The sequence below is a fragment of the Peromyscus eremicus genome, chromosome 14 (assembly GCF_949786415.1).
Source record: "Peromyscus eremicus chromosome 14, PerEre_H2_v1, whole genome shotgun sequence".
In the NCBI taxonomy this organism is placed as follows: Eukaryota; Metazoa; Chordata; class Mammalia; order Rodentia; family Cricetidae; genus Peromyscus; species Peromyscus eremicus.
The window spans coordinates 21,517,339-21,542,137 of NC_081430.1; the positions used below are offsets into that span (position 1 = coordinate 21,517,339).

The 24,799-nt window shown below is 37.5% G+C and overlaps 1 protein-coding gene across 4 annotated transcripts in view; it reads right to left on the minus strand.

Annotated features, from left to right (window-relative positions):
* Positions 1-626: 626 nt before the first annotated feature.
* The window catches only part of Strn3 (striatin 3), an 89,311-nt gene continuing 65,138 nt past the window's right edge, over positions 627-24,799 (minus strand). For all 4 annotated transcript variants that reach the window (XM_059279439.1, XM_059279438.1, XM_059279437.1 and 1 more), the window contains 9 exons: positions 22,187-22,320; positions 20,536-20,711; positions 20,316-20,363; positions 19,903-20,024; positions 15,758-15,925; positions 13,600-13,740; positions 13,249-13,356; positions 2,381-2,467; positions 627-2,300 (listed from right to left, as the gene is read on the minus strand). In XM_059279439.1, the coding sequence (XP_059135422.1) occupies positions 2,131-2,300; positions 2,381-2,467; positions 13,249-13,356; positions 13,600-13,740; positions 15,758-15,925; positions 19,903-20,024; positions 20,316-20,363; positions 20,536-20,711; positions 22,187-22,320 (1,154 nt within the window). In that variant the 3' untranslated portion in view covers positions 627-2,130. The remainder of the gene's footprint in view (positions 2,301-2,380; positions 2,468-13,248; positions 13,357-13,599; positions 13,741-15,757; positions 15,926-19,902; positions 20,025-20,315; positions 20,364-20,535; positions 20,712-22,186; positions 22,321-24,799) is intronic.

Here is a 24,799-nt window from a genome sequence, read left to right on the forward strand (position 1 = left end):
ATGGCATCCACTTACTCACTGAACCATCACCCCTGACCCCAAAAGCAACAATTACAATTCAACAATTTCAATTCTGAAAAGTCTTAGTGTTTTTTCAGTAGCAACTGAGTTATAAGTTCTGTAATGTCAAATTCAATTCCATTTGCAATTTCTTCTAAGAAAGAGAGTATTAATATCTTGTAACTTTTTCTTTCAAATAGCTAACTTTTAACTTTATAAGAACGTCCTACTAAGTAAATAATATACTTTATTCTTTGCTAACATTTTTGTGGAAACAGGTATAGCTAAACAAGACAACACTCTTTACTAGTAAAGTAAAACTCAAAGTACTAGGATGTCTAAGCAGATTATTTAAATTGCATATCTGAAACTTGGGAACAAGCAAGACACTGGCTGCCTTAACTTATTTTCATAGCACAAAAGCTACCCCAGGTAGTGCAAATACTTTGTAAAGTATCCTTAATAGTGTTTGTGTTGTAACCTTATTAGGATATCAGTACATACTAGGAATATAAAAAGAATAGCATAAAAATGAAGGACTAAGAAATCATCTCCATTCCCTACTTTAATCGTGGAGAGTATTGCACTTTATTATTCAACATGAAATGATGTGGCCAACAGCAACATACAGGTACACAATTTAATATTTATTATATGCATTTTATATACATTATTTTTCAACAGCTGTACGTTTGCTTTGTGGTACAATCTTAAAAATTTGCTGATTCATAGTCTGGAAAACAAAAACCTTACAAAACTCATCAAAACTCGCAAACTGATCAGAAAAGGTTTTTGGAAGACTAGAAAAAAATACTTTATTGTCTTAATCATGCATTACACAAAGAAAATCTTTAGTTACACCATAAAATTAAGCACATCTAAACAAAACAAAACAAAACATCAGGGGAAACTAGTCCAATTCCAGCAGACTTCAGTATCCTGATTCAACTTCCTTAAATATATGTAATGGCAATAAAATATTCTCCAATTTTTTTTTAAACTAGATTGTTTTGTTCTGGAATCATGGTAAATCAAGATAGTGTTTTGGGGAGAAACACCTTGGTTTGTAACTTAACTATAAAATATCCCATTTTTAGTCTATTTTAGACTGTTCAAAGAGTTCCAAAATAGATACACAGGTTCCCTTAGCACATTAATAAAAGGATATAAAGACCAACAAAAAGTGAAATAAATAATAGGCCATTAGCAAGATGGATAATCCTTGATAAATAAACTTGTAAATACAGTAAGATGTACAAAATATCACATAGTGATAGGATGTCAGATTAGTTTTTAAAGAGTTCATTTGGAGTACTAGACTCCACAGCTTTGTTTAATACACTTAATAGTCCTTGATTCATGAAGACGTGTAGACGAAGGTGATTTAGCATCTTAGGAAGGACTTAGCTGAGCTGTATTAGGCAAAAGGAGGAGGAAGTGGTTACAGGTGGCAGGTTAGTGAGAGCTCTGTGTTTTAGGGCTGTGTAATGCAGAAAAACATCAATATGATCTTGAGCACTGTGGTGACAGGCTAAATATATAAAAAGACTTATAAAAACTAGAATTTTATCCAAACATTTTGTGCAACTAATGCTAAAATATTTTAAGTTAAATTTTCTTTTCTTTCTTTTTTCTTTTTTCTTTTTTAAAGCAAAATAAGTTTAAAAGGGAATCTGTGGCATTCAACTGATAAACGTAAGGTAACTAAGAGATGAAAAACGCTACTCTTGGAGCTTGCTTCCCCACAAGAGCACCACATTCCTAACCCTAAGGCAGCACACAGAGTCCAACAAAAAAATGTCCTTTATTTATTTATTTTGTTGTTGTTGTTGTAAGATCAGACTCCACATTGGCTTAAAAAAAAAAAAAAAAACTACACTCAGTTCATATCCAGTATACAGCACAGATACTGGAGTCCTTTTTCTTTCTGTCCCACAAATACAGTTAATTACAGTTAAACTAATAAGCCTGACATGAAGATGTGACAACAACTTAAGCCTGCCCCCAATAGCTTTACCCAGGCAGATCACATGTAGTGTCCTATCAGTAACCTTCTTGATGGCAGTGATGCAGACAGACCCTCTTTCTGACCAAGCCAATCTTTTTTTCATGATGTGAGTCTATGTTGGTTCACACAAATACTTTGGCAAGGGCATCAGCTCCTGCACTGGCGATATATGCCTTTGACGGATGGAAAGCAACATCATAAATTGACTCATCCAATTTCTTCCTATGAGCTGTGATTTCTTGTACACATGTCTTACTGTCCAAATTCCATAATCTAATGGAACAGTCATGGCCTGTAAAAGACAAATAAAGCTTGTTACTGAAGACCAATTCTTTTATGAAGTTTGTGGGTTGTACAGAAGTTCAAACTTACTTCCAGACATCAGATAGATTCCATTGGGATCTACTGCTAAACTTGTAACAGCATCCAAATGAGCTACCATAGAATGGATCATTTTACCTATAAAACAGAACAGGAGATTCATGTTGAAAGGCAGAAGCTAAAATACACCATCAACATAGCAGTATTTTCAGTTTTGGAAAACTACTCATATTTTTACAATTTTAACCATTTGGGAGGACACAATTCACAGTGGGTACCACCACCAAGATCTCTCACACATGTTCATCACTGAAAAAGAAAATCTTGTTCCCAGTATGCAACCCTGCCCAGTCCCTAGGAACAAAGGTCTACTCTTTCTAGAGACTGATCTATTCTGGATATTTTATACTAAACAGATTCTGAATACGTGCTTTTGTGTCTGGCTTCTTTCACTTAATATATTTTTCAAGATGCATCTATTATACTAATAGTCTGAAGAAAAATTTTAATATTGATATTTTTAAGACTTTGCTCCTAAATGAAACATTGCCCTACAGGTGGAGAAAAAGGCTCACTGGACTCAGTAGATAAACCGAAGGTCACATGTCTGAGGAAAGTGGAATCTTGGAAGATTCTGGAAGTCCTGTTCCACCCCCTCTAAGTTTTTATTTCAATTTTTAATTTATGTGAATGTATGTGTGTCTGCGCATGTGCACAGGAAGTCAGAGAGGTGCCGGCTCCTGAAACTAGATTGTCAGGCTTAGCTGCCCGCTATGGGTACTGAGACTTGAACTCAGGCCCTCTGCAAGAACAATCTGTGCTCTTGGCCACTGAGCCATTTCTCCAACCCTTAAGTTTTCTAGAAGTCGTAAGCAAGTGCTGGGGAAGAGCCTCTTCATGCATATGAATGTTTTGCCTGCATGTAGGTATGTGTGCACCGAGTAGGTACCCGATGCCTCCAAATGTCAGAAGAGGGCACTAGAAACTGGGACTAGAGTTACAGATGTTTGTGAGGCACTTGCTGCTGGGAGTCAAACTTGGGTCTTTTGCAAGAGGAACAAGTGTTCTTAACCTCTGTGCCAACTCACCAAGTTGAAATTTAAAACAAGCTGTAAATACAAAGTTGTGCAGTACAAAGTTTTGGGGAGAAAGAGTGTCCTACAGTGGCAACATGACTTGATGAAGGAAGAGCAACATTATACCTTGATTCATTCTGGGGTCATGCAGTAGAGAGAGGCTTGCCACCAAGCATAACCACCTGAGTTTGAGTCCAGGGAGGAGAACCAACTTTTGCAAGTTGTCCTCTGACCTCTACATTCATGTGCCCATATACACAAATATATGTTGAAATAACAACAACAAAACAAGGCCGAGCATGGTAATGCACGCCTTTAATCCCGGAATCTAGGAGACAAAGGCAAGTGGATCTCTGTGAGTTTGAGACTGGCCTGGTCTAGCCTGGACTACATAGAGAAAAGCTGTCTTAAAAAAAAAAATCCAAGAAGGGAATAAAATAACAAATATTGATACTTTATAAAAATCAGTTCCCATTTAACCAGCACCACTAGGATGCTGATTTACAGGAAGTCCTATAAATTTAAGTTATGATCATCTGCCATAGTGCTGGCCTTGTGTGACATTTTATACTGGGATATAAGAGACCTACTCTCCTTACTTACCCCTGGGCCACAGCTGCTGACCTGAACACAAAACTAGAACACAGTCAAATATGCAAACCATAAGAAGTTGAATCATTTTTTGGCAATACTTTGCTTCTGCTGATTTCAAGCCACAGCTGCTTATTTCTCATTATCACTAAAGTTAATTAACAGGTTAATTTTAGGAGTTGCTGATACCTCGGTAACATAAAATTTACTTAATATAGTATTTTTAATACAATATATTTTAATACAATATATTTTGCTTAATCAAATTTACTCCCCACTTCCTTATCTCCTCCCCCAATTTCATGTCTTTCTTTCCTCTTATTTTTGAGATTAAAATATAATTACATCATTTTCTTCCCTTTCCTCCCTGAAACCTTCAGTGGTGATCTGAACAAGAATGACCCCCCACAGGCTCATATATTTCAATGCTTGGTCATTACGGAGCGGCACTATTTGAGGGATTAGGTGTGACCTTGTTGAAGCAAGTGTGCCTCTGTTGGAGGAAGTGAGTCACTGGGTGTGGGCTTTGAGATTTCCAAGGCCCAGGACAGTCCCAGTGTCTCTCTTTTCTTCTTACTGCCTGTGGATTCATTTGTAATGCTCTCAACTACTTCTCCAGCCCCATGTCTGTCTGCCTGTGTGCTGCCATGCTCCAGACTATGAAAATGGACTAAACCTCTGAAACTGTAAGCAAGCCAATTAAATGCCTTCTTTTATGTTGCTGTGGTCATGGTAGCTCCTCACAGCAACAGAACAGTGACTAAAGATACCCTCTCAATATATCCACCCTTGTTCTCTTTCAAATTCATGAGCCCTTTTTTTCATTAGCTTTAACGTACATATAAGTACATGTATATACATACATATTTCTAAAAGTAACCTGATCAGTGTGTACTATGTTACTTGTAAGTATGTTTTCGGGGCTGACCATGTGGTGTTGGATAACCATTTGGTGTAGTATGTTTTCGGGGCTGACCATCTGGTGTTGGATAATCATTGGTGTGCTCTTCCTTGGGGAACAATCTTTCTTCCACTTTCAGCATTTCTTAGTTCCACCTACAGTTCTTTGTATGCGGTTGAGGCCTATGTATGGACATTGTCCTTGTTCAGCTCATGTTAGGCAGCCATGCTGGTGAGACTTTATGAGTGTAGCTTCTGTATTCCCAGGAGACACTGTCTCACAGCAGACTTCCCGATCCTCTGGTTCTTACAGTCTTTCTTCCCCTCTTCTACAACGATCCTTAATCCTTAGGTTCAGGAGAATAAGATGTGTAGTCCAGGTTAGCCTTGAACTTGAGCTAATAATCCTCCTGCCTCTGCCTCTTCAGCACACAACTTTGGCTCTTCAAATTTTATTTTGTTTTATATGTACAAGTGTTTTACCTGCATGTATGAAAGTGCTCTGCATGTGTACCTGGTGCCCACTGAGGCCAGCACACACAAAGTGCTGGATTCCCCCAGAACTGGAGTTAAAGACCACTGTGTGGATGCTGGAAACTGAACCTAGGGTCCTCTGCAACAGCAGTAAGTTCTTTTAAACACTGAGCAATCTCTCCAGCACAAACTTTCATAATAATAAATCCAACAAGTCCAATCTGTGCTGCCCACATACTCATGGTTACAGGGTCTCCCACTGGAAGATGATCAACCTAAATCCTTAAAGAGGCCACATCTGTTGCAGAATATTTGTTTACACTGTAAAGATGTGTCTCTGCCTAAGGCACTTTCTGATTGGTTTAATAAAGAGCTAAATGGCCAATGGCTAAGCAAGAGAGATAGGCAAGACTTCCAGGCAGAGAGAGAATATTCGAGACGACTCTAATCACAGACGCCAGCCAGACGCAGAACAAGCTAGACACACAGAATGGGATAGAGGTAAAAGCCATGTGATAGAACATGAATTAATAAAAATATGGGTTAATTTAAGTTATAAGAGCTCATTGAGACAAGCCTGAGATAAAGGCCAACCTTTCATAATTAATAAGTTTCCATGTCATTATTTGGGAGTTGGCTGATGGGACAGAGAAAGATTTAATAGATACACATCCCATAAAGAAAATGGATTCTCCTTCTTCCAGTTAGGGATGATAGTTCTTGAGCCCTCTCCCTCTCCCTCATACCCTGGAATGCTGATTTGATTTTGTGCAGGTAACCACACCTGCTGATAACATAGTATCTTTATTAGTCTAGCAAAATTCATTTTTCAGTTCTAGAATCCAATCTTCCCAATAGAAGCCTTAAAAAACTCAAGAGTATAAATAGTTCCCTTCCAATCACCTATCATCAAGCTTCATTTAAAATGTCACATTTATAGCCAAGCATGGCAGCACATGCCTTTAATCTCAGCAATCAGGAGGCAGAGGCAGGTGGATCTCAGAGTTCGAGGCCAGCCTGGTCTACAATGTGGGTCCAGGAGGGCCAGAGCTACACAGAGAAACCCTCTCACAAAAAAACAAACAAGTCACATTTATGAGGGTGACTCAATTCATTAATCTAGTTCTAGTTTTCTTCTCTCCTGAGAATGATCCCCACCGCCAAATGTATTATGTCCTTAACTAAAGACTAAGATGAAGCTACATGCTTATTGCAGGGGCTATAATTTTCTATCTATGTGTAGACTCAATTCATTAATCTAGTTCTAGTTTTCTTCTCTCCTGAGAATGATCCCCACCGCCAAATGTATTATGTCCTTAACTAAAGACTAAGATGAAGCTACATGCTTATTGCAGGGGCTATAATTTTCTATCTATGTGTATGTCTGTTTATGCTGCATGGACATTGATGGTGTGGGTACATGGATAGAAGCGCATACAGAGACGCCAAAGCAAAAGGCCACATGTCTTCCTATATGTGGTAGAATATTATTTTAAGGTCTGTTACTTTTGTTTACGTTGCATTTGTTTAACTCTGTGAAGCTGTGTTACTGTGCCTGTCTAAAACATCTGTTGGTCTAATAAACTGGCCAATAGCAAGGCAGGAGAAAGGATAGGCAGGAATGGCAGGCAGAGTATAAACAGAAGGAGAAATCTGGGAAGTGGGACTGGAGAGCTAGGAGCCAGATAAGGAGGAGGACTCCAGGGGCCAGCCACCCAGCTACACAGCGAGCCACGGAGTAAGAGTAAGACTTCTGTTAAGAAGTTAGAGAACAGCCGGGCGGTGGTGGCGCACGCCTTTAATTCCAGCACTTGGGAGGCAGAGCCAGGCGGATCTCTGTGAGTTCGAGGCCAGCCTGGGCTACCAAGTGAGTTCCAGGAGAGGCACAAAGCTACACAGAGTAACCCTGTCTCGAAAAACAAAAAAAAAAACAAAAACAAAACAAAACAAAACAAAACAAAAAAAAAAAACAAAAAAAAAAAAGAAGTTAGAGAACAGGAAAAGCCCAGAGGCAAAATGTAGTCAGAATAAGTTAAGGAAAGCTGGCAAGAAACTAAGCCAAGCTAAGGCCAGGCATTCATAAAGTAATAATAAATAACCCTCTGTGTGTGATTTATTTATTGGCTGGGTGGTGCCCCCCAAAAAAGAGTAAAAGCCCCCAACATCTACTATACATGACTCTCTGATTTACTACTACCTTGACAGGGTCTCTCACTGAGCCAAAAGTTTGCCTTCTGGGCTAAGCTGGCTGGCCAACAAGCTCTCAGCATCTTTTATCTTTCGTCTCTGTCCCCCAATGCTTGCATTACAGGCACGTGCAGTCATGCTCACCTTTTTATATGGGTGCTGGGAATCTGAACTTAGATCCTGATGCTTGCACAGCAAGAGCCATTACCCACTGAGCCATCTCCCCAGACAGATGCCCAATAACTTAGTCAATTCTTCTCCACATTATCCACAAAGTCACTTCAAAATCTGAGTAATCCACCGGATAGACTATGTATAGAGGCATACAACGCTGGACCAAGCTAGATGTTGGTCTAATGGTGACCATAACATTTCAGACCTCTACCAGTAGTTAGGACCCTATTTTCAATAATACATACTTGCAGTTTCACTCATTTAACCAACTCTTTTTCTGGTTCCATCCTCCTAGTAACACCGTCTTCCATTACAGTGGGTAGATTCCTAGTTAAGGAGGTCCTTCAGTGGTAGACATTTGCCCTACAGTGTGCAAAGCCTGGATTCATTTTGGGGCATCTGCCCCTCCCCCAACAACAAAATAAAAGATGACAAACTGCATCTTCTATAACTGAGAAAATGTAATACTGTATGCCTAGAGCTACTCAAAGTGCAAATGAGGTTGAGTGCTCGCTCAGGTCAAGAGCACCTTCTGCTCTTGTAGAGGTCAACCCAGGTTTGGTCTCCAGTACCAACCTGACAGTTTCAGACGATATGACACCCTTTTCTGACCTCTGAAGGCAAAATACTCATACACAAATAAATTTTAAAAGTACAAATAAATTAATATATGCAAGTCAAATGGAACAATATTTCACAAACAGTAAACAATAAAACAAGTCTGAGGACCATTTGTTTCACTCTGTTCACCAAAGACCAACGGTATCAAGAATATGGCAGATACTTGGACTGGAGAGATGGCTCTGTGGTTAAGAGCATTTGCTCTTGTAGAGGACATAGGTGTGACTCCCAACACCCACATGGTGGTTCAAAACTATTCACAACACCAGTTGCAGAGGATGTAATGGCCTTTTCCGACTTCCTTGGCACCAAGCATACACATGATATACATGCATATGGACGGGCAAGCAAACATTCATATAAATGAAATAAAACTTTTCTTGTTTTCTGTTTTGTTTTCAAGACAGAGTTTCTTTGTGTAGCCCTGGCTGTCCTAGAACTCACTCTGGAGACCAGGCTGGCCTTGAACTCACAGAGATCCGTCTGCCTCTGGAATTAAAGGTATGTGCCACCACCTCCCAATGTAAAATAAAATTTTAAAAAGGAAAAAAAATATGTAGATAAATGTTGCTACACAAACAAGTTCACAACCAATTCAGGTCCTTCCTTCCTTCCATTCTCCTCTCCTCTCACTCAGATAATACCTTTTCCCAGAATCACACAGGACAGTACAGGGAACTCAAAATTTTGTCTTCACCAAAATTTTATTAGTTTTGCAGCACTGAGGATTGGGTCTAGGGACTGCATATGCCAAAACAGTTCTCTCACCTATTAAGCTACCCCTCCAGCACTTTTTCTTTTATGTCTGAGTCAGGGTCTCATTAAACAGTTGCCCGTGTGGTTTTGCTCTTAACTCTGTAAACCCAGGTAAGCATCACCGTCCAAAGTAGGTGGACCACTACTAGGCCTACGGGTCTACTGAAAATTAAACACAAGAACAACAAACAAAAAAGTCCTACAGATCTGGAAGATATCTGTGAAAGAAAAGGTAGAAACTGAGGGGCTGGAGAGATGGCTCAGCAGTTAAGAGCATGTACTTAGAGATCCGGAGTTCAGTTTCCAAAACCTGCATTAGGTGGCTCAAAACCACCTGTAACTCCAGCTCCAGGGGAATCTGAAACTCTTCTGGCCTCCACATGCATGCACGCACACGCACACACCACACACACACACACACACACAACTCTTCTGGCCTCCACATGCATGCACGCACACGCACACACCACACACACACACACACACACACACACACACACACACACTTTCTCTCCCTCTCAAACTGATAAATTTAAATCTTTAATTTAAAATTTAAATTTAAGTTAAGAACCCTACAGAACAAAGCACAAATTGATCTTTCCAAACCAAAGTTATAAAGCCATATATAAGCATTTTTTTCAGTTTGGGCACACATTATAAACAAAAGTTCAACACTCTTTAAATTTATATATATGAGTCTTTTGCTTGCATGTGTGCTTGTATACTATATGCATGCAGGCCTGGCACCAGAACAAGGTGTTGCATGCCCTAGAACTGGAGTTACAGACAGTAATGAGCTGCCATGTGGGTGCTGGAAATTAAAGAGCAAGTACTGCTAACTACTGAGCCATTTCTCCAGTCCCAAAGTTTAATATTCTTAATCTGATTCTAAAAAGGTCCTCTTTCTTTCTCAAATTTTTTATTTCTTTTGCCTATTAGAAATTGCTGCTCCAGCACAAATCCCTACCGCTGTGACTCTACCTCCAAACACCTTTTCTATCTTCTTCCCTTGGAAATCGCAGCAATGGTTCAGCAGTTACAAGCACTTCCCAGTCTTCCAGTGGACCAGAGTTTAGTGCTAACACTCATACTCCCCTAGCAACCATCTGCAAACCCCAGTTCCAAGGGATCCAACACTCTCTTCTGGCTTCCACTGACACCCACACCCACATACTCATACACAAACACATACACATAATTAAGAAAATAAAACCTAAAAAAACAAAACATCCATAACTTACTGTTTCTTAAAGCAAAGCATAAACCACCACCATATGTAGCAGGATTTACCTTGTGCATGCAGATATATGTATGCATATATATGTATCTCCTAATTCTCTCAGAAAACAATAAACTCTCAATAAAGCAGAACAACACCTTTCCATGAAGATATTAAGTACAATATAAAATCTTGAGTACATTTTTAATCATTAAAATTATTTATTCAAATTGGGGGGAAAGGTAAGACAAGGTGTCACTATATATTCTAGAATGACCCAGAACCCTTAAGTCTTCCTGCCTCAGTCTCCTACATGCAGGGATTAGAAGCATGTACCACCATGTTTGGCTTACTCATTTATTTATTGAACCCATTCATAATATCAATTTTTATGTTTCAGATTTTTTGAAAAAAAAATTCCACAAATTTACTATACATTATATAGCATAGACATTCTAGCTAACCAGAAACACCAGTTATGGGAACAGACTAGGTGACAATATTTAAATCAATAACCAATCATCTTTGACAACACAGTATGTGAAGATAATCTAACAGTTTAATGTAGTAATGTAACTAGATACATATATGCATGTGGTGCTGGGGGATCAATTTTTTAGAATTTCTATTGTGTGGAGCCTACTGTACACCAACAAGGCTTTAGACTTGTTAACAGAAAGAATTGGAAGAATGCAGAAACATTGTTTGTTTGATTTTGAGACTAGAGTCTCCTATCTCAGAGTAGCCTTGAATTGGCTATCTACTCAAGGATTTTAAACTTTAATAGAAGTATTTTTACTTAGTTAATGTGTATATATGCCAAGTGTCTGCACCAAGTGCATCCAGGAGACCACAGAAGTCAGAAAAGGACAGCAGATTCCCTGGAACTGGAGTTACAGCTCTGAGCCACAATGTAGATGATGGGACTTAACTCAGGTCCTCTGCCTCTCATCTTCAACTCGGATGCTCCTACCTCCACCTTCTGAGTGCTGGGATGACAGGGATGAACCACCATGCTCAGTTTATGTCATGCTGGGGACTGAATCGGGGCTTTGTGCATGTTAAGCAAGCACATACCCACTAAGCTACATCATCAAACCCTCACTTTATTTTTTACTGTGTAAAATCTTATTGACTCACTTCTTGATTTCTTCCAGAAAAAGAGCTCTGGAGACACCCTTTTTGGTCACCCCTTGTGGTAGTTTGAATAGAATGGCCCACATAGGCTCACATTTGAACTGTTACACTGCTGGAAAGGATTAGGTGTGGCCTTGTTGGTGGAGGTGTGACCTGTTGCAGGAAGTGTGTCACTGGGAGTTTCAAAGTCCACACCAGGCCCAGTCAGTCTTTCTCCCCACTCTCTCTCCTCCCGCCCCCCTCAGAGTTACCTTGGTCATGGTGTCTCTTCACAGCAATAGAACAATAGCTAAGCCATTCTCCCCAAAAATAGAAGTTTCTGTTAAGAAAGGAAATCTTTTGGCTGGATACAGTGACACATGTCTGTATTTACAAGTACTCAGAAACTGATAGGGACGAATAGATTGAGGCTAGTCTGAGTACAGTGTGACCCAGCTCAAACAAACCAATCTTTTTGAAAACACAACAGAAATAATCTCTGCTCTTGCTCAATGGAAGACAATTACGTTCCATAAAATACAGAATTGGTTTGAAAAGGCATTTAACTGAGAACATCCACATGAACGTGAAATTTGGTTTTCTATGCAATATGTAGATCTGTGAATATTCATTTAGTTCTCACCTTGTTATACAGAGTTAAAGGGAACCTGCCCATATTTGTTATTGGGACTTATATAGTCCTCTAAATGCTGAATATTATTGCCTTGCCATATTCTGGTTTGTTGTGTGGTCTGGTAATCTGCTGTCTTATAATAATGCTGTAGTTAACAATGAAGTTTCTAAGTCATTAAATAACCTGCCTGTTTAGGTTCTCCTCAAAGTAGCCCAAGTTGTCAGACATTTCCTGAAAGAGTATTTTTTTAAGACTTTTTTCATTATGTGACAGATATGGAGACGGAGAGAGACAGAGACAGAGAGAGAGAAGATATGTACACATGAGTGTGGATGCCTGCAGATAACGGAGGTATTGGATCCTCTGAAGCTGGAGTTACATGCAGTTATGAGGAGACCTATATAAATGCTGGGAATCGGACTTGGATTCTTTGTAAGAGCAGTACCAGCTTTAGCCACTGAGCTATCTCTTCAGCACCCCAAAGACAGTATTTTATGTAATATTCTAGGTGATAACAGAAAACGGGTCCTTAGAAATAAATCCACTGGGCCACTGCAATGGTTGAACAGGTAAGGCATTTGCCACACAAGTCTGATGGCCTGAATTTGGTCCACACAACCTATATAAATGAAGGCAAGCACCTACCCCACAGGTCTTATAACCTCCACATGTCTGCTGTAATGCTCATGCTTCCAATTACATACATCATATACACACAATAAATTTTTAGAAATATATACATCTATGATTGAACTATAAGCTATACGATAAAGATGATGGCAAACAGTACCCACCAGGCCATCCATCATTTGAGTCACTGAGAAACAGTTTTAAGAACATACTCAAAATACCAAATAAGTGATATATTTTGCTATATTAAAACAACATGAAAATATTCAAATAGAAGATTTTTATCTAAAGAAATGGTATTAGACAAAATATTATACATAATCAAAAATAAAACTTGCACATTTAAGAGTGCTATACTAAGCAAAGCAAAAATGAGTTATAGTAGCTTAGCAGCAAGAATGTAGATCTGTGGTGAGGTAATTAAGTACCATGTGTGAGTCCCCAGCAACTCAAAAAAAAAGTTTAACTTCATGATTTCATAACCCAAAAGGCAACATTCCTTATATAACAGAAGAGTACTTTCAATCACCCGAAGCCTTACCCGTTTTATTGTCAAAAAACTTGATGTGCCTATCTTCATGAGCAGTTATTGTAACAGGAAGTGTGGGATGACTCACTACTCTGTTAATGTGATTACTAGATTGTAAACCTGAAAAATAAAGGAACAGAGTACTTTAAAATACAAACCACTCGGCTTGAGCCTTAGTAATAGCTCAGTGTTCTAGACTACGTCAGGACCTGGGCTGGACCATACAGAAATGATGTACAATCAGTGTAACACAAACTATTTTCCATATTAAATTCATAGTCATTATGAAAATTAGCTAAAGACCACCCTCCTTCATGTGATAATCTTCTTAAAGAAATTTCAAAGAAATGCATGAAAACGTACCAGAATCTACCTGTGACGAAAGCATCACCAATGACTGTGATGTTTCTAAATCATAAATTACCGCACTACCAGTATTGAAAGAGGTCACCATATAAGCTGGATCACAGCCTATAAAGTCAACTGATGTAGGTATTCCATGTCCTGTAAAGAGCCCAAAATAGATTCATGTGTATTTATCTGCACACATACACGCACACACAAAATTCTGAAATTATATGAATAATGAAAAAGAAAGCTATGTGTTAGGGTGGCAAGAAATACTTCTCAGTTATTTAAGAAGTTTTATTTATAATATTCTATTTTACATTATAAAAAATATAACCAAAGAGTAGAGACACATAAAAATTATTAGTCTAACATGGTGTAACCCTTATCTTGCTATGCATTTTCTTTTAAGGTAGAGAAAAAATAAAAACCTGTTCATTTAAACTATCTGCCAATCTTCGTAGGGAAAATGAAAACAAAACAAAACCAAAAAAAAAAATACAACAAAATAAACAACCCCCCAAAACAAACAAATAAACCCAAACCTGGAATTCTCCTACATCATTCTCTTGGAAGACTCTTGCCAAATAGTAAGCCTTGCCAAAGAGTTAATACAAGTCAAAATCTGAATCTATAAAAATGAAGCACGCCTTTAATCCCAGCACTACAGAGACAAAGACAGGAGGATCTCTGTGCATTTCAGGCCAGGCAGGGCCACACAGTGAGACCCTCTCTTAAAAAAAAAAAAGCTTGGACCGTGCAGTGCACTGGTATAATAGTATCCCAAAGTGGAACATGCAGCAAATATCTTCCTTAACACATTAAATTCAAATAACAAGTAGGTAAAATCTGGAGTCTAATAATTAAAAATCTGGATGAAGTAAAAATCTAATTTTTACTTAAGGTCCAGGTATCAGAAATATCATAGAATCGCAAAATACAAAAAAGATAAACAAAACTGAACATATACTACCCACTTAAGATGTCTTAAAACAATATTTAAGCTCAAATCAAAGGTCTGATGAAAAACATAATTTGAAAAACTTGGACTATAAGACCAACAACAATATTATAAAGATGTGCACAAACATCTTCCAAAAGTAAAGATGGTTAAACCCTTCTATAATAAAGATTTACAGGCTAGCAAGAAGGCTTGGCAGGTAAGAGTGCTTGCAGTCAAGCCTGACTGACAGTCTGAGTTTGTTCCTCAAGACCCACACATAGTAGGACAGAGCAGATTCCCTCAAGCTGCCCTCTGCTCTCCACATAACACAAATACAGACATATTTTATACAAAAATGAAAATAATAAAAATCATGAAAGCAATCCCATTTGTGCTTCTCATTAAAGGTGTTGTAAGGACTGTGGCTGCCCCATCCCAACCTGAACACACAGACTATATGCTCAGTCATGGCATACATTTTCTTTAGGCAGGTGTATTTAAGACTAGGATCCCATCAGTCCTTACAAGCAGCTGTCCTTGTTTCCTACAGCCTTTTTAAGTAGTATCATTTGTCTACTTATTGTTAAGTGCAAATATGTTTATTTTTAAAATAGAAAATGATCTGAAAAAGGTCAAAAAGCACTGAGCTTCACTGACATCTGCAAAGCACTTCCAGTAAAACAGGACTAAGTAAAAAGTTAATGGCAAGTTTTATAAAATTCTTTAAACACTTCTCTTTGGATTAAGAAAGAAATAATTGCTTACTCCTTTTTATTTTCCAGTTTTTTTTTAACAAACGTTCTTCTTGGAAAAGCAAGATGCTTAGCAGGTAGAGGGGGCCCTTGTTACTGGGCCTAACAATGGTGGAGCAAACAGATAAATTCCTGTAGAAGTACTCTAACCTTCCTCCACGTGCATGCCAAGGCGGTGTGTGCAACACACACACACACACACACACACACACACACACACACACACACACACCAAATATATTTTTTAAAGGCTCTTTGGACAAAACAGGTAAGAGTGTTTGCTACTCAGATTTCTGTTTCCAGCACCTGTCAGGTAGCTCACAACTGCCTGTATGTAACTCCAAGGGATCCTAGCCTCTATGAGCACCTGCAATCACGTGCATATACATGAGACACAGAAATCAGTGATAAAGCTTTAAAAAAAACAAACAAGGAAAAAAAAACAACCACTGCTTTTGAAGAGGCAAATCTGACTTACCCTTGTCTCCATTGTAAGTGCAAATACAAGGCAATTTCTCTTGAGGAGTCCACAACCTAACAGTGCCATCTGCTGAACAAGACAGTAACTGATTTTTTATGCCACTATAGGCAAGACCCCAGACTGCATCTGTATGAGCAACTAAAGTGCCGGCTAGAACATTTGACTCTGTGAAAAAACAAACAAAACATTGGTTGGAAGAAGTTCGGCAAATGATAGATAACTTACCACATAATTAAATTAAAAAATGTATGTAAAGCCAGGCATCATGGTGCACCTGAGAAGCAAATATCTGTGTGTTGTAGATCAGCCTCGTCTATATAGAGTCCAAGGCCAATCAGGGCTATATGGTAAGACCCTGTCCCCCCCAAAAAAGCAAAACATAAAAACCACAAGAAGACAACCAAAGCACAGTGAATATTTCTAAATATTGAATTATGGGTGATTGTTATCATTTATTCCAATAATACTAATACTATTTGTATATTCACAATTTCTATAAAGTATGTACAAAAAATAAATCAGCCATACTGAGATATAATTTACCTAACTATAATACTCACTTAAATGGCACAACAATGGTGTGTTCACCTAACTGGAACTCTCACTGTGCTGACTTTCAGAATACTTTTAATTTCTAATTAATTAATCAACTAATTAATTAACTTTGGTTTTTGAAAAATGGTTTCTCTATGTAGCCCTGGTTGTCCTGGAACTTGCTTTGTAGACCAGGCTAGCCTTGAACTCAGGGATCTGCTTGCCTCTGCCTCCTAAGTGCTGGGATGAAGGGTGTGCACCACCACCACCTGGTTACTTTAAAAAACTTTTAACTTCAGCAAAGTTAAGACACTTTCCTTCCAACTCTTCTTTACTTTTTTGAACTTCTAGGCAAGCACTAATCCAGGAGGCTTGTGTAAATAAGCCTCTATTTTCTGAATATATTGTATGAACAGAATCCTACAGAACGGGGTTCTTTTGTGTCCAGGTTCTTATTTTCAAGGGCATCCACTATGTAGCACATATCAGTACTTCTTTTCTTTTTATTGCCAAATAACATTTCACTGTTTGGTGTTATCATATCTTATTTGACCATTCATCAACTGATGGGAAATCTGAGGGCCAAATGAGTATCATATTATGTCATCCTCTATTTCCAGTTAACTCTTCCTATTTATTATTTATCACCTTCTCCTTCATCCTCACAGGTCCCAATTTTCCTTTATTGTGAATGAGTATGACTTACACTACACCAAGAAAACACAGTATTCAAAAGGAACCCCTCTTGCATCCTGTACCCAATTTCAAATAATGTCACAAACTATCTTTTTGCTTCCACAGCACTTGCCACAAGGAACCCAGTAATGGACTCCCAGAAACTGTTGTTTCTAACCTCCACAGGTGCATGGCATGGCACATGTGGATCATGTACACATACACAGATATGCATACACACATACAAATAAAATAAATGTAAGCCCTATTTGTTTCCAGATACAAGTAAAAAGTTGCTCTTCTTCCTACTAAGGGTGAAGCCTACTACTAGGTACATTCCAAAACTCAGCCAAAATCACGTTCTTGTTCTGACACTTCGTACTACACAAATTCTTTGCCTTGGAATCATTAGCACAACAAATTAAAATTAAATTTAAAAAAAGAGAAGAATGACAGACTCTTTCAACCTAAACCATGAAAACATTATCCTTACCACCACCTTCTGTAAAACTGTTGAAAAGTAAATTATCTTTCACCTCCTATGTACTCTTCAAATCACTCCATTACCACACTGGACCAACTCATGCTAAAATCAGCAGTGACCACAATTCTACCAAATAGAGTAAGTGCTTTTCTTTGATAATACAAAATATTTATTCTTTCTGGTTTCAATATTGCTTTTCATTCATAAAATCTGACTTGAAATGTTAAAGTGGTTCCTTCAGGGACCAATACTCCAGTATCTAACCTCCAGCTATCTGTCCAAGATCTCCGGGACCTACACGGAGCACCTGTAGCCTGGTCCTTCTCAAAATGATTTTCTTCTTTGGGTATGCATCCATGAATCCATTCTCCTCAGCATCTTCCTTACTGTAGCCAATGTCAGGTCTAGTGAAGACTCCAGTCTCAGGTTATCATCTCTTGATTCATATTCATTCCTTCATACACATCCATATCTTAATATTCTCATTCATATTCATTCTCTCTCGTACTCTATTCCTATTTCAGTGAGTGAGTGCTACTGTCTACACAGTGAGCTGCAATGTCAGAACTCTGAATTGGTGATGAAAATGTTCTGAAATTAGAAAGTGGCGATGTAGCCGGGTGGTGGTGGCGCACGCCTTTAATCCCAGCACTCAGGAGGCAGAGGCAGGCGGATCTCTTGTGAGTTCGAGGCCAGCCTGGGCTACAGAGTGAGTTCCAGGAAAAGGAGCAAAGCTACACAGAGAAACCCTGTCTCGAAGAAAAAAAAAGTGGCGATGTCTGCACAATCTTGAGCACACAGTAAAAACTACCAAATTAATACCTTAAAACAACCAATTTTAGCTGGGCAATGGTAGTGCAGAGGCAGGCAGATCTCCGTGAGTTTGAGGCCAGCCTGGTCTACAGAGTGAGTCACAATCCAACCAGGGCTACAAAGAGACAGCCTATCTCAAAAAACCAAAACCAAGGAAAAAAAGTGATGCCAATTACATCAATAAAACTTCCTTTTCAAACACAATTAAACCAAGAGTTTCACCTATTACTTTACCGATTCAACACAGTTTATCAATAAAATACTATATATTACCCTACTTACCCAATATATACTAAACCTATGTCTTTAAAAAAATATTTATCTGTATGAGTGTTTTGCCTACGTATGTATATTTCATGTGGGCTGGTCATAAAAGGCTACTGGGGATAGGCTATCAGATATGGCTGTGATTTGTTTAAGTGGATGCTGGAAGTTGAGCCTGAGTCTTCTGCAACAACAGCAAGTGCCTCTAACTCCTGAGCCATCCATCCGTGCAGCACTAAACCTACTTCCTCTTAACCCTTCTACCATCAGAATTCTAACCTTGGCAGCATCACCTCTCACTTCCTATGTGACTCCTGGTTTTTGACCTGTCATTACAGCCACCAGCATCCCTTTCAAGCCTCTCTGGCCTTAGAACTTTTTAATGACTTGACTCTTTTACCCTTTATCTTTTAGCCTGAATAGCATTACTAAAGACAGACAGACCATGCCTGACTTCTCATCTAAAAGAGGTTCTACCAATTATGCTTGTACAGAGTACTGTATTTTATTGTCATTTAGCAAATATTTTAACCGTAAACCCTCCACTAATCCCTTGCTTTTTTTACATCCATCTTATTTCTTTGAACAAAGTACTCACCATTATGCATTACATTATGGAATGTAGGCACCAAGCATGTGTTAACCAAGTACAACAAAGAGCTCAAACATTTGTGTGGTTTTTTTTCTTTTTTTTTAAATAATTATGAACAATGCCCACTTAATGTATTTGAAGATGTAAATTTAAGCTTTTAATCAAAAAGAAGTTTCTCAGAGTGCCATTTGTAAAAATCAAAGTTTTGTTTTAGTTTTCATTGTGAAATTAAAGACTTTTTGGCTGTCCATAAAGTTGTAATGAATTATACCCTAACCATCCCATCCCTATTGTTTCTGTTGTCTTCCACTTAGTAAGAATTACATATACTGTCTCTCGAGTTGAAAAATGTGTTACTTCAATAATTTTCCCCTCTTCTTTTTGTTAACAGAAATTGACATTTAAGAAAAGTACTAAGTCAAGCACTAAAATACTCATGGCAGGATACTTCTTCTTTAAAAAATTATTTATTTGATGTGCATTGGTGTTTTGCCTGTATCTAGGTCTGTGTGAGACTGGCAGATCCCCTGGAACTGGAGTTACAGACAGTTGTGAGCTGCCATGTGGGTGCTGGGGCCCTCTGGAAGAGCAGTCGGTGCTCTTAACTCCTGAGTCATCTCTCTAGCCCCAATATTTCTCTTTTTAAATAAAGAAACTGTCTAGCAAGTAGAAGAACTAAATGAACAAATTATACATTTGAACAACTTTGTAGTAACATTTGAACTACAGAATTCTGTCAGCTCTATTCACTAAAAAGATCCATTGTGCCCCTTTACTTACCATATGTATCATAGGGATCCACATTAGGACTAGGCATATTCCACCACTGAATGGTTGCATCAATACCACCACTAAAACACTGTTCTCCATTAGAACTAATAGCTAATGAAAGAACAGGGCCACTGTTATACAAAGAGAGAGGAAAAATTACTTATAAATTCTAAGAAGAAACTCAAACTCCCACTCCCCTCAATCTATTCATTTATGTGGTATCTAAACCCAATTTTAGGTAAAAATGTACAATTGAAAAGTACTATTAGATCATATTCAAATATAGTTAATCAAACGAGGCATTATTCAACTAATACATGTATCTTCTCTAATATCAAATATTGAGAAAATTAGGTTTGGAGAATGCTACCTACAAACAATAACTGTACTTGCTCATCAAGTAATAATTCGACAAAACTTACATGTGGGCCCTAAATGTGTAGATAGGCTCTACGTCTAAAGAGGCACTCCTAAAGAGGGAGAAAAGGGATGGGGGAAGAGAACACACTCAGTCATCATGAATCACTGGTTGATATTACAGATGTACAGATGTACAGATTACAGACACGGGATAGTAAAGAGGAAGAATTATCCATATGAACAAAATCAGAAGGGAAATACAGTCCATATTAAAATACTTGCTTTTTGGCAGGAACTGTCTTTTGCAGATTCCAAAGTTTCAGGGTGTGGTCCTCAGAGGCAGTGACCAGTACAGGTTCTACAGGATGAAAAGCTAATGCTCTCACTCCATCAAAATGACTACGTAGTGTATACTTGGGGTTCCAAGTCTTTCGAAAGGCATCTTTATTGGCCGGCAACTAAAACAAAAAAGTGCACTATTTACAGGTAAAAGTAATAAACTGGTAGACATGTGGACTTCTTCTGTTTGGTGTGCTTAAAACATACAAAACTGTTTCACTAAAATATGCAGGGGCTATTTTAATGACCTTAAAAACTTCACAGAAGTCTATCTTTACATAAGAATTCAAAAAAATAATTTTGTTAGGCTTTCAAATACCCAGGTCAAAGACTTCCTTTATCTGTTTTCACTTAAGCATCAAAAAAAAAAAAAAAAAAAAAATCAAAGCTCCTAGCAAATGTCAGATGAGAACAGAAAACTACCACTGCCGTAATAATTGACATGACAGCAAAGTAGGGATATACAAATTACCAAACACTCAAGGGCTCAATAACACAATGGCTTCCATTAGGAAACTGACCAGTGTGTGAACAATTCCAAGGCAGAAGGTTAAGGGACTTTTCAAACAATGACTAAAAACTCTGAGAATATTTTCCTATTCCTTTCTTTTCGTTTTTAATTTCCACTGGAGACAGATTTTCGTGTCACCTTTACTGGCCTTGAATTCTCTATGTAATTAGTGTGAACCTTCCATCCTTCTGGCCCTGTTTCCCAAATGCTAGTATTAGAGGCTGAGCAACCATGCCCCGATTATGTGGTGCTGGGGATCAAACCCAGGGCTTTGGGCATGCTAGGTAAGCACTTGCCCTAATTCTTGATATTAATAAAGCTTAACCTTTTCACCTTTATTTCTACATCAGTAAAGATAAACCAGTTCTAAAGCAATTAAAAGTTTACTCAATTTAGTTGCTAATATACTTTAAAAATTGTAAGAATAACCCAGCCCACCAAGGGAGTTATCTTTAAAAAATATCCTAACTTAAGCGTAAATTTTTTTAATGTTTAAAAAAGAAATCTGCTGAAAAACTAAAGTGAATACAAAAAAAAATGTAAAATACAGTTAACTCTCAATTGAGTGTTTATGTTTGGAAAATATTTAATCAACACTAGTCTTCCCACCTAACACAGTTCTTCCCATCTCCTTTTTCTAGCGGTCAAGCGAAGCTAACATTCAGGAAATGATAACTTGGTTGTGACTGATAAAATAAGAGCTCAAAAACAAAACATAGCTGGCTATTTAAGACTTATCCTGATGGAAAAAAACCTGATTTCTATAGTGTCTATTTTGTTAACACCAAAATATGGCTTCAACTTAGTAAATAAGAGTTAACTACTCAAGATGTATTTATCAACCAATATTTTAAAGTAATAACCCCAAACTCCTACCTAATCCACCAAAATTCCTAAGAAAGATTTAAACACCACAAAGAAAAAATTTAAAGCAAAAATTACATGTTACTTCAAATCAACACATCGACACACTTAAACTTATCTTTTCCATGCACCTTGACATTAATTCTGTTATAAATGATCCCAAAGAATAAGGAGCCTTCTATTAAATCATTAAAAAATTAAAAATAAAACTGCACTTACATCATAACTATAGTCTGCATCATTTGTTACCGTCAAGTCTGCAAGGTCTCCAAGGCCCAGTACACTTAACAAAACATCATCAGAACCCATAATAAATGACTTGCCTCCTCCAGATGGAAACGTTATTGGTTCAGCTATAAAGAACAAAACCGCTTCTTAAATGCTGAAAAATCATACAGTACAATACAATATTGTGGGAAATTTAAGCACGAAACAGTTACAAAACTCAGCAATATTATGAATTCTACTTCCCACTTCCACACACAAAAAAAACTCTACTACTGAGTAGAAATAAACAAATGTGCTAGAACTACAATACTGTAGTTATCTTCAACAGACTGAATAAACACTGTACACATTATCCCAGGGTGGAGGCAGAACACAAGAATTTTGTCTATTTAGATCCTTTACCACCTCAGTAAACAGGACAGTTTTTGATTAAATAATCAGATTTCAGCCACTTATGGGGAACAGATGTCTACTAACCTCAAAATAGCTCATGCAGTAGCTTTTTTAAAAGTCGGTAAGTTACTACAACGTCCCTTTGCTTTCTGAAGAAGTGAAGGCGCATTGGGGCACAATCCTTTCCAGACACTCTGATATACAACCTATCAGTCAGTGCCAGAGATGGTCTAGGAAAAGATGGCTCTACTAATAACGATAGTGTCCTAAAGGGCATGCCTTCCAACCTCAGAACTTCCACCATGGCTTCATTTGAATCCCTTTTTATATATTAGGATGTTGCTAAAGTAAAACTCATTGACAGTAACTGCAGAACTTCACTTCACTGATTGTTTCATCTGTGTCTCGTGCATTAGTACAGCTTTCAATATTGGCACTGCAGTTCAAACTGAAGTGCAACTATCTGAATGACTATACCAAGATAGTTAAAGTGTAAGCAACAATCAATGTAATTTTAAACATGGGCTTTGTAATCAAAATAGTAACATTAAGACAGCAAGAAGGAAATACTAATTACAAAATAACTCAACCTAAATTTTTAAAATCATGAACCAATTTTTAAAAATTACTCAAAAACTCAGGCTAATAAATTATGAAAAATTCTTACAAAATGGCATATATTTAATACACTACAGGAAACAGGTATATGAAATATACTAATACTAATTCATCAATAATACTGAAAATAATTCATACAATTTATATATGCTATAATCAAAGTAAAATTCATTTTTAATTTAGAATGTTTATTTTATTCTGTGTAATTTGACTTCAAGTGGACCATTCAGCAACTAATCTAATTAGAAAACACTTAATAAAATATATACAATATGTGAGATACTAAGTATCTCACACATTCAACCATTATTATGACAGTTACTATGATTATTAAGCCATCATTCAATGGTTATACTTGAATCTAAACAATACACAACAGTACTGATCTCTCCTATCAATATTAGTACACAATTACTAATAATACAAGCAGCAGCTAACAACAATAAGATCAATAGTTCAAGAATCACATGAGTGAGTAAGTATATTTTACTTTATAATTTTTACCAGTCTAAAAAATTTAAGTTCATAATTTGTTTCTGACAAAATGCTGCAATTCCTTCCACTAGCAACTATACAAATACTCATTACCACAAACTTAAAAGTCCAATAAAATACCTTTACCATCATCAATCAACTCATTTCTTTTTTTTTTTTTTTTTTTTTTGGTTTTTCGAGACAGGGTTTCTCTGTGTAGCTTTGCGCCTTTCCTGGGACTCACTTGGTAGCCCAGGCTGGCCTCGAACTCACAGAGATCCGCCTGCCTCTGCCTCCCGAGTGCTGGGATTAAAGGCATGCGCCACCACCGCCCGGCTCAACTCATTTCTTTACAAAAACTTTTTTGTGGGGTTATTTCTGATCAACCATTGTCCAACTTCTGGGCATAAAGAGAGAAGTGGCTCAACAACTTTAGCTGCCTTATTCATCAAGAAATACTATACACATTTCTAAAGTTCATCACACAGGCTACATTTCTGTACCTTTTCTCTACAGATACACACATTTGTTTACATCTAGCAAGCTATACTACTCTTTTGATACTTATTTACATATATATATGCAAAAAATCTTTAAAACTATTATTTCTGCTTTCCCTATCACCTATCATTGCAGTATACAGTAATCACAGTAAATTTTTAATTTTTGCTTATATCTCTGCTGAAAGAATTAGTGTGTATTTTACAGATCATTTTATTTCAAGTTAAGATATAATTACCCATAGCAGTGCACAGCATAAAAATGTAATCAACAATTTAAAATAAAATGATTAAATGAATTTTTTTTTTATTTTTGGAGAGGGTCTTTCAATATACTCCTGGCTATCCTAGAACTTGCTATGTAGACCAGGATAATCTCTAACTCACAAAGATTCTCTTGCCTCTATCTCCCAAGTGCTGGAACCAAAGGCATGAATTTTATTTTAATGATGAAATTTTTATTAAGCATAATTGTCTTTTGTGAGAATCCTAGGGGCTATGAATAGAATTCTTCCCAAAGGTCCTTTCTAAGAGTAATAAATCCTACTTTTGATAGACAGCATGACCAAGGAAACCGACAGATCACATATCAAACTCTTCTTTTCCTTCGTGTGTACGT